Source organism: Oryctolagus cuniculus, chromosome 14, assembly GCF_964237555.1.
Source record: "Oryctolagus cuniculus chromosome 14, mOryCun1.1, whole genome shotgun sequence".
Classification (NCBI taxonomy): domain Eukaryota; kingdom Metazoa; phylum Chordata; class Mammalia; order Lagomorpha; family Leporidae; genus Oryctolagus; species Oryctolagus cuniculus.
The window spans coordinates 83446744-83460629 of record NC_091445.1 but is presented as its reverse complement, the minus strand read 5'-3'; the positions used below and the strand labels follow the sequence as shown (position 1 = coordinate 83460629).

The 13886-nt window shown below is 47.4% G+C and overlaps 1 protein-coding gene and 1 pseudogene across 2 annotated transcripts in view; one reads left to right on the top strand and one right to left on the bottom strand.

The window, feature by feature from the left end:
* Positions 1-1109: 1109 nt before the first annotated feature.
* Positions 1110-1214, top strand: LOC127492883 (small nucleolar RNA SNORA51; annotated as a pseudogene).
* Positions 1215-7676: 6462 nt separating this feature from the next.
* The window catches only part of IPO11 (importin 11), a 217450-nt gene continuing 211240 nt past the window's right edge, over positions 7677-13886 (bottom strand). For both annotated transcript variants that reach the window (XM_051853725.2, XM_070056753.1), the window contains one exon: positions 7677-9055. In XM_051853725.2, coding sequence (XP_051709685.1) covers positions 8891-9055 — 165 coding nt within the window. In that variant the 3' untranslated portion in view covers positions 7677-8890. The remainder of the gene's footprint in view (positions 9056-13886) is intronic.

Below are 13886 nucleotides of genomic sequence, written 5' to 3'. Positions count from 1 at the left end.
ACTATCTGCAAGAAGCCAAATTAGCGGCCTGTGCCAATGGCATAGTGGGTAAAGCCACCGCCTGCATTGCCAGCATCCCATATGGGTGCCAATTAGAGTCCTGGCTGCTCCACTTCTGATCCAGCTCTCTGCTATGGCCTGGGAAAGTGGTAGAAAATGGCCCAAGTCCTTGGGACCCTGCACCCACGTGGGAGACCCGGAAGAAGCTCCTGGCTCCTGGCTTTGTATTGGCCCGGTTCCAGCTGTTGTGGCCATTTGCGGAGTGAATCAATAGATGGAAGTCCTCTCTCCCTCTCTAGCTCTGCCTCTTGTATAAATAAATGTTTATTTAAAAAAAAAAGCCAAAATGGATTTTTTTAACCTACAGAGGAAAAAGGATAAGAATTATAGTGGGGACCAGCGCTGTGGCATAGCAGTTTAAGCTGCCGCCTGCAGCGCCAGCATCCCATATGGATGCTGGTTCGAGTCCCAGCTGCTCCACTTCTGACCCAGCTCTCTGCTGTGGCCTGGGGAAGCAGTAGAAGATGACCCAAGTCCTTGGGCCCTGCACCCACATGGGAGACCCAGAAGAAGCTCCTGGCTCCTGGCTCCGGATCGGCACAGCTCCAGCCGTTGCGGCCATCTGGGGAGTGAACCAGCGGATGGAAGACCTCTCTCTGTCTCTGCCTCTTCTCTCTCTGTAACTCTGCCTTTCAAATAAATAAATAAATCATTAAAAAAAAAAGAATTAGAGTGGCCCTCTCATCAGAAATCATGCAAGAAAATGTAGAGTGAAATATTTAAAGGATTCAAAGAAGAAAAACCCAGACTTTGTACCCAGGGAGTCTCCTTCCTGCGAACGCACGTGGAGAGCAGTGGGAGACGGGCAAGTACAGGGCAGCTGCCACCACGAGGAAGACCCAAGTGGAGTTCCTGACTCTGGGGGCCTTCTGGGAAAGGAACCAGCAGATTGGAAGATCTCTTCCTCTTTTTCTTTATGTCTTTCAAATTAACAAAAAACACATCGTCTTTTTAAAAAGTGAAGGAGAAAGAGTTTCTCAGACAAATAAAAACTGAGGGGACTCACTGCCAGCCGACCTGCCCTGCAAAAAATCCAGGCGGCAAATGACGGCCTCCTGGTGCTACGCACAGGCTGCGTCCCTACACTGACAACGCTGGAGGAGGAGGCAGAGCAGACCTCGTGCCTGCTCTGTGTTGTGAATGGGGGGACATGGAGAAAAAAGAAGAAAAAAAGAAAAAAATGATAAAAAGGAAAATGATACAGCTCAGAAGCTTGGATCTACGTAAAGCAAGGATGAGCATCAAGAAGTAAATAAATGTCAAGTTGATTTTTTAAAGATTTGTTTATTTATTTAAAAGGCAGAGTTACAGAGAGGCAGAGAGAGCGAGAGAAAGGTCTTCCATCCGCTGGTTCACTCCCCAGATGACCACAACAGCAAGAGCTGAGCCAATCCGAAGCCAGGAGCCAGGAGCCAGGAGCTTCTTCTGGGCCTCCCACACGAATGCAGGGTCCCAAGGACTTGGGCCATCTTCCACTGCTTTCCCAGGCCATAGTAGAAAGCTGGATCAGATGTGGAGAAGCTGGGACTCAAACCGGCACCCATATGGGATGCTGGCACTGCAGGTGGAGGATTAACCTGCTATGCCACAGTGCCAGCCCCAAATCAAATCTTTAACTCTCACAATTCCTAGCTGCCCTGAGAGAGAACAGCATCTGGGAGATCAAAGCACACAGGTGAGTCACCTGACAGCAGCTCCCTAAGGGCTGAGAGGAACTGGGAATGCCAGTGGTAAGGCACCTGCACTACACGGGAAGGTGAACTTAGATTCGCGAAATTGTGTGTTGTAAACTTAGGCGGCCATTAACATTCCTTTAGAAAGTTACCTAATTGAGGGGAGCAGGTTATGGGATCGAGTCCCACCTCTGCTTGTGCTCCAACGTCCTGCTAACGTGCCCGGGAGGCAGCAGGTGACGAGTCTTGGTTCTGCCATCCACATGGAAAAGCCAGTGAGTTCCTGGCTCCTGGCTTCCACCTGGCCCGTCCTGGACGTTGCAGGCATTTGGGGGAGTGACCCAGAGGACAGAAGACCTCTCCCTTTCTCCATCAGATTGGAGTAGGTGCCAAGGACCGAGCACTGTGGGCCTCGCCTTCCTGTGACCTGGTTTCCTCATCCGGGAAATGACATGGCCAGAACAGATCATCTCTCTGAATCCCACTCTGCTCTGCAAGTTCATGACTAAAGAGTGACAATAGTCAGACAGAGTAAACGAATTAAGAAGTCCGCCTTCTTCCTTCACAGTGCAGTCTACAAAGAGCCTTTGAAAGGTGGAAGGAGCCTTCTAGCTGCGATTCAGTAAGCTGAGCTTCCGTATTTCCAGACCATGGGCTGCCCTGAGGACTGGACCCAGTCCCTACAGTAAAGCAGCCGATTTGCTCCCCCGGCTCGGCATCCCTCAGCGCTCTGTGCTCTCTGTCTTAAAGGCAAGGAAGGGCCCCGGCCAGCACGGACCTCCCTGCCCGAGACAGCACAGGACGTGTGCCGGTCAGGCCAAAACAGAAATGATGGCCTCCAGCTCTGCCGACGGGCTCTCTCCCGTGGCTGGCTGTCCACGCACCTCGGAGTCCGGTGAACGTGGACGCGTTCCAACTCCCCGTCAGTCAGAAAGCTTTGCTCTTCTAGATGACTGCCAAAGTCTCAGTGTTCATTAAAAAAAAAAAAAAAGAAAAAACCCCAAGCCGCTGTGGGGGTAGCTGACAGCTCTACGGAAAAGACCCGCCCCTGTGGAAACGAGACTCTGATCTTTCTCAGGTTCCAGCTGGTGAGAAAAAGTAGGAACAGTTCACTTGCAGGTCTTGTCACGGTCACATCTTAAGACCCTCCTGCTCTAACTTCTCGTGCTAAAACCCAACCACACAGCTGCAGCCCAAAGGCCTGTTTCCCACTTTACAGCCATCTGCCGAGCAGCAGGTGGACGGGACCGCTCCGGGCCTCGCTGCGCTCCGACCTGGTCCAGTGGTTACTGGCATCTGAAGTTTTTTGCCTACTGGGAAATTAAAGTAGCGTGGAAATCAATGTTTCACTTGGAAAGAAAAAGGGTTTGGATCACCAGACAGCGATGCCTTGCTTCCCGGACCAGACAGTTCTTCAAAGCACTCTTCGCTAAGTACATTCCGACAGACAGGCCCAGAGGACTTGGATGCGGGCAGCCGCTGGAATCAAGAGCAAACTCCGGCTTGTTAAGGAGCTTTGGCTACTCAGAGACTTTCCACTTCCGAGGCTGAGAAAGAATCGAAGAGGAACTATCATCAACGACTCTCAGTTTTGAATATTTCCCAAGTGCCTTGCACCATGAAGAGTCCCCCAGGCCAAGGGTTCCACTGGCCAGGAGTGAAAACAGAGAAACTCAAACCTGTGGCTGTGGCTGTGGCTGTGGCTGTGGCTGGCCCGGCTGCACCGGCTCCACAGCTCCGCTTCCAACAAGCAGCACGGAGCCGTGGAAAAGTTCAAGCTCTGCACACGAGTTGCTTGGCACCACTTCAAGGCACAGCGAGTTCTGTCTAACTTGGGTGTATCTGGGACAGAACGCAGCTGCCTGTGAGTTCAACCTGTGTTGATACAAAGAGGAGAGAGAAACAAACATGTTGGTGTTTTGACCCCCGGCTCAGGGTTGTGCTTTAACAACCAAGGAGCTTCCGAGACCCCAGCAAGTCCATGAAGTTGGCACTGGGTTCAGTGCCCCTCTTCCATAGCGTAGTCCCGCTGCTTTTCTAGGTTAAAATAAACCTGCACAACTTTTGTAAATGAACAGGCAAGCTAGTGGGGACAGAGCCTTGACTCCAGTGAAAAAGAAGACAAAACAAAAAGCCACTAGACATTTCTAGGACTATCATGTCCCAAATCTTACCCATATAATGAAGAGGCATAGTGCCCACTACTCAAGCACTGTAGCATCCTCCAGAGACCCCCTGCCAGCGTATGCCCCCTGATGAGACGCCTTAGGAAGTACACATTACCAGTGTCGCCTTGTGGCCCAAAACGTATACCTGAATCAAAGGCTGAGGAAGCAACCAGAAAATCCCACAATAAGGGACGTATTTTTCTCTTTACAAACCCTCGTGTTGAGACTGATTCTCAGTGGAAGGCAGTGAGGGAGCTGCTCTCCCACACAGGAAACCCTGGCTGGGCAGCCAGATACCCATCAGCCACCTTGCGCTGGGTTCCCACCGACGCAGGGGCAGGACAGGCGAGGGGGCGGCCCCCTTTCAGGCTGCGCCCTGGTCCTTGGGATGACACCATAAGGACATTCCACAAGACAGCCGCCTTGCCTTCTTCAAAAAAGCCATGGCATTAAAATGAAAAAACTATTCTATATTTGAAACCTAACCAGCCAAATGCAATGTATAAAACATGAACTGGATCTTGTATCCAATAACAAGTGGGGATCATATGAAAGGTATCTTTCAGGCAGTTGGTAAACAGCACTGGCCCCGACAGCGGTTTTTGAATGACTATCAAATTATACAGTTTTGGGGGCTGGCGCTGTGGCATAACAGGTAAAGCCGCCACCAGTGACACTGGCATCCCATATGGGCACAGGTTTGAGTCCTGGCTGCTCCATTTCTGATCCAGGTCCTTGCTAATGTGCCTGGGGAAACAGTACATGGGGCTGGGAAAACAAGTGCTTGGGCCCCGCACCCACGTGGGAGACCCGGAAGCTTCTGGCTCCTGGCTGTGCTCTGTCCCAGCCCCAGCTGATGTGGCCATTTGGGGAATGAACCAATGGATGGAAGATCTCTCTCTGTCTCTCCCTCTCTCTAATTCTGCCTTTTAAATAAATAAACCTTTTATAGCCGGCGCCGCGGCTCACTAGGCTAATCCTCCGCCTAGCGGCGCCGGCACACCAGGTTCTAGTCCCGGTCTGGGCGCCGGATTCTGTCCCGGTTGCCCCTCTTCCAGGCCAGCTCTCTGCTGTGGCCAGGGAGTGCAGTGAAGGATGGCCCAGGTGCTTGGGCCCTGCACCCCATGGGAGACCAGGAAAAGCACCTGGCTCCTGGCTCCTGCCATCGGATCAGCGCGGTGCAACGGCCGCAGCGCGCCGGCCGCGGCGGCCATTGGAGGGTGAACCAACGGCAAAGGAAGACCTTTCTCTCTGTCTCTCTCTCTCACTGTCCACTCTGCCTGTCAAAAATAAATAAATAAATAAATAAACCTTTTAAAAATTTTTACAGTTTTGGGTACTGCACTTTCTTTTTCTTAAAAAAAGGGTAGAATTGATATTTTATCGTCATTTATAATCAGATGGCAGTTGAGTGCATAGTTTCCATATTTACTTTTTGTAAATAAAAAATTTTGCAAGTCTTAAACAGCTGAAGGCTGGTTATGTTTTCAGAAAACATGAATAATTCATTAATGGTGGCTTCAAGCTTTTCCTTATTAGCTCCAGAAAATTCACCCACTTTTTGCCTCTTTTTAAAAACCTGGGGTGGCTGTCGCTATGGCATAGCTTGTAAAGCTAATGCTTGTAATATCGGCATCCCATGAGTGCCGGTTCGAGTCCTGGCTGCTCTACTTCCAATCGACCTCTGTGCTAATGGCCTGGGGAAAGCAGTAGAAGATGGTTCAAGTTCTTGGGTCCCTATACCCACGTGGGAGACTTGGAAGAAGCTCCAGGCTCCTGGTTTGGATTGGCACAGCTCCAGCCATTGTGGCCATTTGGTCAGTGAACCAGCAGATGGAAGAACCCCCCTCTTTCCCTCTGCTTTTCAAATAAATAATCTTTAAAAAAAAAACAAAAACCAAAAAACAAAAAAACCTGAAGGCTGGCCTGCATCTGACTGCACATTCTGCAGCTGTATCCCAACAGTCATCCACATCTACTTCAAGGAACACGTTGGAATACTTTTCAGAGAGGGAATAAAAGAAAGGTTTGGGGCCGGTGCTGTGGTATAGCAGGTAAAGCCACTGCCTGCAGTGCTGGCATCCCATATAGGTGTTGGTTCAAGTCCCAGCTGCTCCACTTCCGATCCAGCTCTCTGCTATGGCCTGGGAAAGCAGTGGAAGATGGCCCATGCCCCTGCACCCGTGTGGTAAGACCTGGAAGCTCCTGGCTCCTGATCGGCACAGCTCTGGCGGTTGCGGCCAACTGGGGAATGAACCAGTGGAAGAAAGACCTCTCTCTCTCTCTCTCTGCCTCTCCTTCTCTCTCTGTGTAACTTTCAAATAAATCAATAAATCTTAAAAAAAGAAAGAAAGAAAGAAAAGAAGTGGGTGACTTAGGTGACCAGAACATACGTGGATGCTTTAAGAAGTAAGTTGGCCTTTCAACACAGAGTTCTCTTTAAAAAAAAAAAAAAAAAAAAAAAAAAGGTTTGATCATTTTGCAGGGTCTATACCACATGGCTGAGAACTTACCCACGACACGTTTATCTCCTGCAGTGTCCAAGACTTCTTGAAAAGCAGACTTGCAGTCCACCTGCTCCACCATTTTGGCTGTTGGTGGCGGTGTTGGGTCTGAGGAGCGACCTTAAGAAGAGATGGGAGCAGACCCGAAGCGCTGGACAGAGCCTGTGAGCACTGCGTGTTCTTTGTACACCATCTCCTTCTCCACAGGCTGTCACTGAGTGATCACTTCCATCAGAACCCCCATTTTACTGTAGCTCATTGACACACCTTGTGTTTCTACTGAATTGTAAAACTTCCGAGGGCCGGTGCCCCGTTCTAACCTCAGCACATGAACACAGCTCTGAGGCACAACCCTGGAACTCAACAACTACTCGCTAAAGAGAGAACTGGGTAAAATAAAGGTCTAAAACGAAGACTTTTTTTTCCATGAGAAACTACACAAGAGTATTTTAGCATGTAATGATGTGGCTTCTCTCATCTGGCTGGGAGGAGAGAGAGGGAGGAGGAACCAAGTTACAATGAAATGAAATGCACCCGTGGCCACGTGGGTCTCTGTCCGAGGGCCAGAGTAAGGCTCTGGAACAAGGCATATATTTAAGGAACAGAAGAGATCACCAGGTTGGATCAGGAGCCACAATTCAACAAGAGGCCTCGCTGAACTGTCAGTCCAAAATTTAGTATGTTTGCTGTAAAGTTGTGTTACTGACTAGAATTCTGTAAATAAGTTAAGTATATTTTGTCTTAATTGAGCACTTAAAAATTCAAGATACACGATTTATTTTTCTGAGTTGTTTACAAAGCCCATTTTAACCTACAAGTTTGTATAAAATGAACCAACTCTTCCCGTGAGATAAGCTTGCCTTGTATTTATTTGGCAAGCTAGTTACTTCAGTGATATTTGTTATGGCACCATAATGAAATCTGTCAGAAAAGAGAAGGGTTGAGTATTTTATAATAACTGGAAAGCTGGAAAATGAGAATTTCTGATAACACTAATGAGGACAGTGCTTCAGATGAAAACTAATACAGACGACAGGAAGAAACCGTTCTCCTTAGGTCAGCCTTGAGGACTGAGGAGTAACGAAGGTGTTTGAAATAAGGGACATTCGGAGGGTGGTGAGGGTTTGCTACTGCAGCCTTGCCACCGACTGGCACAGGACCAAAGCCAGAGTACGAAAGAAAACTTCCTTTTGTAATTCACTAGGCAATTTTTAGGAACTAATCTTGTGTGTGTGGTGAGGAACAAGAAAAACAATCAGACAAATCATAGATGAGATATCTTTGGAAAATTTAATTTGGACCATATTTTCTTTCTCTTGCTGAAAACATCAAACATCCCCCACACATTTTGGGCTCCACAGCTTACAAAGCGGCAGTGGTGTCCCACAGTCACATACTGTACCCAACTTTCTATAGAAAGATAAGACATTTTCCAACCTTGCTTTTGAGTATTTCCTAAAAAATGCTTTAAAGGTTCCTTACAATAAATGGCAAGTAAAACAAAGTAAGGCTTGATGTTCTCCTTTTCCCTGTTTGGGTACTGCGTGTTGGAGGATTAAGGAAGACTAGTTATGTCAGTGTTGGTACCCTGGGGATGGCTGCAGGGTCCTCCAAGGTGCACCTGTGCACCGAGGAACCTGAGATGCTGGCAAGCACGGAGCAGTCTGTCACAGCCCTGTGGGGCCCACGTGGCGAAGGGCGGGCTGGCAGCTGCGGTTCTCAGCGCTCACAGGGCTGCTAGCCGCCACGGCCAGAGATCTCCCACCTGGCACTGCGGTACCACACACTCACTTCTGTGGGCCTTACTATGCACAGTCACAGACTAAATGAATTTGCTGAAGATAAAATGAGGAAAAAATGCCTTTACTAATTCCTGTATCAAATGACTAGACTGAAAATAAAAGCATCTGTCGGATAAAACATGTTCTCTATGTTGGATGAAAACCACTCTCTTGCAAGATAATCTTAGTAATGTATATTTGTCACTATCCACATATTTTTGCCTGATGCACACATTTCTCTGACTGCACCATCTGAACAGCTCTGTCATTTTTCAAACTTGTGTTTCTTTAGTTTAAAAGCAGGATAAGGCAGTCAAATGTAACTAATGTTGGTTGCAGGCAAACATCGCAGACATTAACCTTCCTCTTCTCAAGTGTTAAGAGTGCATGATTAAATGGTGACCAGGCAGCTTCTTCTCTCGGCTGGAAAGGAAGCAGCTACTGTCACCAACTGTACCTCTAGCAAACACAGGCCCCTCATAAATATAAAATTAAATTCTTCTGAGGAATAGGTTTGTGATTTTAGTTATGCACGATTTATACTTATTCTTTATATTTTGTCATAAAAAAAAGACCATGTGGTCTTCGTTTCATTATTTTCATATATGGGCATTTCTTCATCTCAGCAGGTTTTCACATGGAGCTGGCAGGCTGTGTCACTCAGCGTGAGCAAGAAAGGGGAGGCAGCCACGCGCAGTGTGCTCTCAGAATCCCTGTAGAAACTCCTGCAGCTGGGTGACAATCTCTGTGTCCACCGTCTCCATGAGGGACTGGAAGCCCTGTTCCCCCAGTAACTCTTGCTGGGCCTTGAGCTTCTCGTAGATGAACTGCTGCAGTGACACCGTGTGCACAGGGTCCTTCAGGGCCAGCTGCGGGAAGGAGAGGGCATGTCAGAGAGCAAAGTGAGCTCCCCCCACGTGTGATTCCCCAGGGCTCGTCATAGTGTCGTCCACCGTAACAATGGACCTTCTTACAATGGATTCTAAAATAGTCTGACGGTCAAAAATCTGGACAGAAAAGAAAGTCATTCAATCAGTTAGTCTAACGTCAAGTCCACAGGCCCCTCTGATGGCCACTGAGAACTCAGGTTCTCAAGAACTGAGGGTCTATTCCCTTAGTATCCTAAAAGGGACAGCCGATACTAAGAAGCCCAGAGACCCCAGTGCCTAGGACCCTCCTCAGGATGGACAGGGGCTGCCGTGTGCTCTGTCCTCAACAGCTCTGCCACTTAATCCACCTACATAATTCTAGTTGGGGGAAAAATGTACGAATTCAAAAACAAATGAAAATAAATAAAAAAGCAATTACAAAAATCTTACTCCTCTCCCTCACTGAGGTATCTAGAAAACAACAGAAATTCAATTAAATAAAAAGTAATCTGTAATTCTATGCCCTTAATGATAGCAGTAACCACAGAAAATATTTCGGTCTTGTATGCTTTTCCATTGCCTGGAAACACACACACACAATTAGTTCTGCTCTTTTTCTAACGTATTTTAAGACTTTTCAATCTACGCCCTAATGTTTTTCAACACAGGCAAGCTAAAGTGGAGGTAGGATACACACAACTTCGTGATTCTGCTGCAGAGTCTATCAGAGACCCTGTCCACGGTTCCACGCATACGGTCTTTCCTACACAACGCTGATTATTTTCTTAGGACACCTGTATGTATTTCAGAAGAATTACTGGATTAACAGGCACAATTTTCTCATTCCTGATACATATCAGCTTGTTTTCCTGGATTTATCGTTTAGAGTAATTTAAAAAGTGTAAGTTTTCATCTTCTGATGCTGTTACCATTGTTACTATCATTATTTAAAGGATTTATAATTTAATAATAGAGAAAACAATCAACATTGCCGAAAGCTATGTTTACTTCATTATCAATAAAACTGAACATCTGCCTGGCTTTACTGTGCTTGTGCCCAATACAGAAATCCTTTCCTCTCCTTAATGAGACTGCATTCTGTCCTAGGCAGATGAAGGAGCTGAATCACAACTGCATCTGCTGTTTGAGCAGTCCTGCTAAGGTGATGGAAGACTTCTGTTTCTGTCTCTCTCTCTCTCTTTCAAATAAATAAAATAAATCTCAAAAATATTACCGGAAACGGAAAATGCCAACTGAGGCAGCAACAGAGGTGTCATTATTTGAAGTTAATCCCTAAATATGACCATTCCAGGAGTAGATGAGAAGTCCAAAGTAAAAGGTAGTTTCAGGGGCTGTGGCACAGTAGGTTAATCCTCTGCCTGCAGCACCAGCATCCCATATGGGCACCGGTTCTAGACCTGGCTGCTCCTCTTGCAATTCAGCTCTCTGCTATGGCCTGGGAAAGCAGCAGAAGATGGCTCCTTGGGCCTGTGCACCTGTGTGGGAGACCAGAAGAAGCTCCAGGCTCCTGGCTTCAGATCAGTGCATTACCGACCACTGCGGCCATTTGGGGAGTGAACTAGCAGACAGAAGACCTCTCTCTCTCTCTCTCTCTCTCTCTCCCTCTGCCTCTCACTGTCTGTAACTCTACCTCTCAAATAAATAAATAAAATCTTAAAAAGAAAAAAAGAAAGGTAGTTTCAGTACTCATTTCCCCAGAAAGCAGTAGCATAGCTAGTTAACACCAGGAAGACTGCACACACAAAGGCCCACATCCACAGCCTGCAGACGGCATCTGGAACTGAAGGTGAGCTTTTTTTTTTTTTTTTTAATTATTTTTTTTTTTTTTTAAATTTTTTTGACAGGCAGAGTGGACAGTGAGAGAGAGAGACAGAGAGAAAGGTCTTCCTTTGCCGTTGGTTCACCCTCCAATGGCCGCCATGGCCGGCCTGCTGCGGCCGGCACACAGTGCTGATCCGATGGCAGGAGCCAGGTACTTTTCCTGGTCTCCCATGGGGTGTAGGGCCCAAGCACTTGGGCCATCCTCCACTGCACTCCCTGGCCACAGCAGAGAGCTGGCCTGGAAGAGGGGCAACCGGGACAGAATCCGGCGTCCCGATCGGGACTAGAACCTGGTGTGCCGGCGCCGCAAGGTGGAGGATTAGCCTAGTGAGCCACGGTGCCGGCTGAAGGTGAGCTTTAAAGATATTTGTCTTCAGGGGCTGATACTTGGTTCAAGACCCAGCTGCTCCTCTTCCGATTCAGCTCTCTGCTATGGCCTGGGAAAGCAGTAGAAGATGGCCCAGTGCTTGCGGCCCTGCATCCACGTGGGAGACCCGGAGGAAGCTCCTGGCTTTGGATCGGTGCAACTCTGGCCATTGTGGCCATTTGTGGCCACACAAATGTGAGTGAACCAGTGGATGGAAGACCTCTCTTTCTCTCTGCCTCTCCTTCTCTCATAAAACTCTGACTTTCAAATAAATAAACCTTTAAAAAAACATGTGTCCTCTTAAGCAACATGCAATAATGTGATTTTGTTCTAATTACTAAGAAGGTGGTATGCGTTGTGCATTATCTGTAACAGAAACCATCTGCTCTCATATCAGTGAAAAGCAGTAAATTTAAAATGGTAGTTCACGGCCAGCACCGTGGCTCACTTGGTTAATCCTCTGCCTGCCACGCCAGCATCTCATATGGTCTCTAGGTTCTAGTCCTGGCTGCTCCTCTTCCAGTCCAGCTCTCTGTTGTGGCCCGGGAGTGCAGTGGAGGATGGCCCAGGTCCTTGGGCCCTGCACCCGCATGGGAGACCAGGAGGAAGCACCTGGCTCCTGGCTTCGGATCGGCGCAGCGTGCCGGCCATAGTGGCCATTTGGGGGGTGAGCCAATGGAAAAGGAAGACCTTTCTGTCTGTCTCTCTCTCTTACTGTCTAACTTTCCCTGTCAAAAAAAATATTTCCTAAAAAACAAACATTTCTCAAGTCAAAAAACAGCTGTTAGCAAATAAACATCTCTTCTGACTGTGGTAGACATTCATTAATCATAGGCACTAACATTTTTTTAAAGAAATATGTAAAATCGAAATATGTTAAAAAAAAATTCTCCAGAGAAGAATCAGTGCTGCATATCCACTAAAAATCCAGACACCAATTCTCTGACAGAAGTAGGGCTACAGTCACCAGTGTGAAGAGACAATGAAGTCACTGATGGCATCCTCGGAGAATGACAGCCTAATTACAATACACCTAACGGCCTGAGTTAGTGCGAAAAAACAGAGTGCCTGTCCGGTTCACCAAGTTGCATGTTCTGGAGAAAAAACTTCCCAATGTAATAAGTAAAGTCTAAATCTGGTGTTGGAACAAATTTGCTACAAAGGCAGATGTGATGGAGAACAGAGCAAAATATTTCTTCAGATCCCAAGATATTGTACTTGAGAGAGAGAGAGAGAGTGAGAGTGAGTATCTGTTTCTGAAAGATGGTGAGAAGGTGGAAAGCTGAGGCTTCAGTGCCTAAGAACCACACAGTGATGAGTCCCCTGGCTTTCTTCTTACCACAACATTGCAGAGTTGGAGCTAAGGAGGCCAGCAACTGGGAAAGGCCATCCCACACAGACAAAAACAAAACCAAACCAAACCCACCAAAGCCTACACACCGTAAAACCTTTAGGGAATAACTGTTCTACTATAGTTAGATTCCACAAAAGCACCCTTACTCACAACAGCCCTACCCTTGCCCAACAGTGTCAGGGGGCCCAGGCTCTCCTCCCTTACCCAAGGTGGTATCACTGGGGACCAGCAAGGAACCAGTCCTCTAACACCCTCTGGCACTGCCTCTTCCCTGGCCAGAGCAGAGTCAGAAGTCAACTAATACAAAACGTTTAAAAGAGATCCAAAGTCTAGGGGGCCGGCGCCGCGGCTCAATAGGCTAATCCTCTACCTGCGGCGCTGGCACCCTGGGTTCTAGTCCCGGTTGGGGCGCCGGTTCTGTCCCGGTTGCTCCTCTTCCAGTCCAGCTCTCTGCTGTGGCCTGGGAAGGCAGTGGAGGATGGCCCAAGTGCTTGGGCCCTGCACCCACATGGGAGCCTCGGAAGAAGCACCTGGTTCCTGGCTTTGGATCAGCACAGTACGCCGGCCATGGCGGCCATTTGGGGGATGAATCAACAGAAGGAAGACCTTTCTCTCTGTTTCTCTCTCTCACTGTATGCAACTCTGTCAAATAAATTAAAAGAGAGAGAGAGAGAGAGAGAGAGAGAGAGAGAGATCCAGAGTCTCATAAAATAACACAAAAAGTATCTGGTTTTCATTTGTATTTGGTATTCATTTGTATTTCACTAGATACACCAAAAAGAGAGGGAGGGGGGCTTAAGTACAAAAGTGGAACGTGAGGATTCCTAGGTGATGGCACTGTTCTGTATTGTGCCTCTTAAGGCCAGACTACACATCCTGATAATTTTGCAAGATGTATCACTGGGGTAAACTGAGGAAAGACCAAACAACATCTCTGTATTATTTCTATAAATGTATCTGGAACTACAATTATCTCAAAATAAAAAGGTTAATTACGAAAAGTTAAATGTGACTTGTGGAGTCTCTCTTCTGCTGAATTAGCCACTGGGGTATCAGGGCATCCAACTCCTGAGTATTTGGAACTTGAAACAGAAAAAACAATACAAATAGACCAGTTATCTTAGCAGACTAACTGTGGATTAGATCTCCAAACTAGGGGATCAGATTCTTGTATTACAGAGAAGCCCCCCCGCCAAAAAAAACTACACTATAACTTCTATATCACTTCCATCTGCCTCAAAATCCTACTCAATAATTAAATCCCTAAC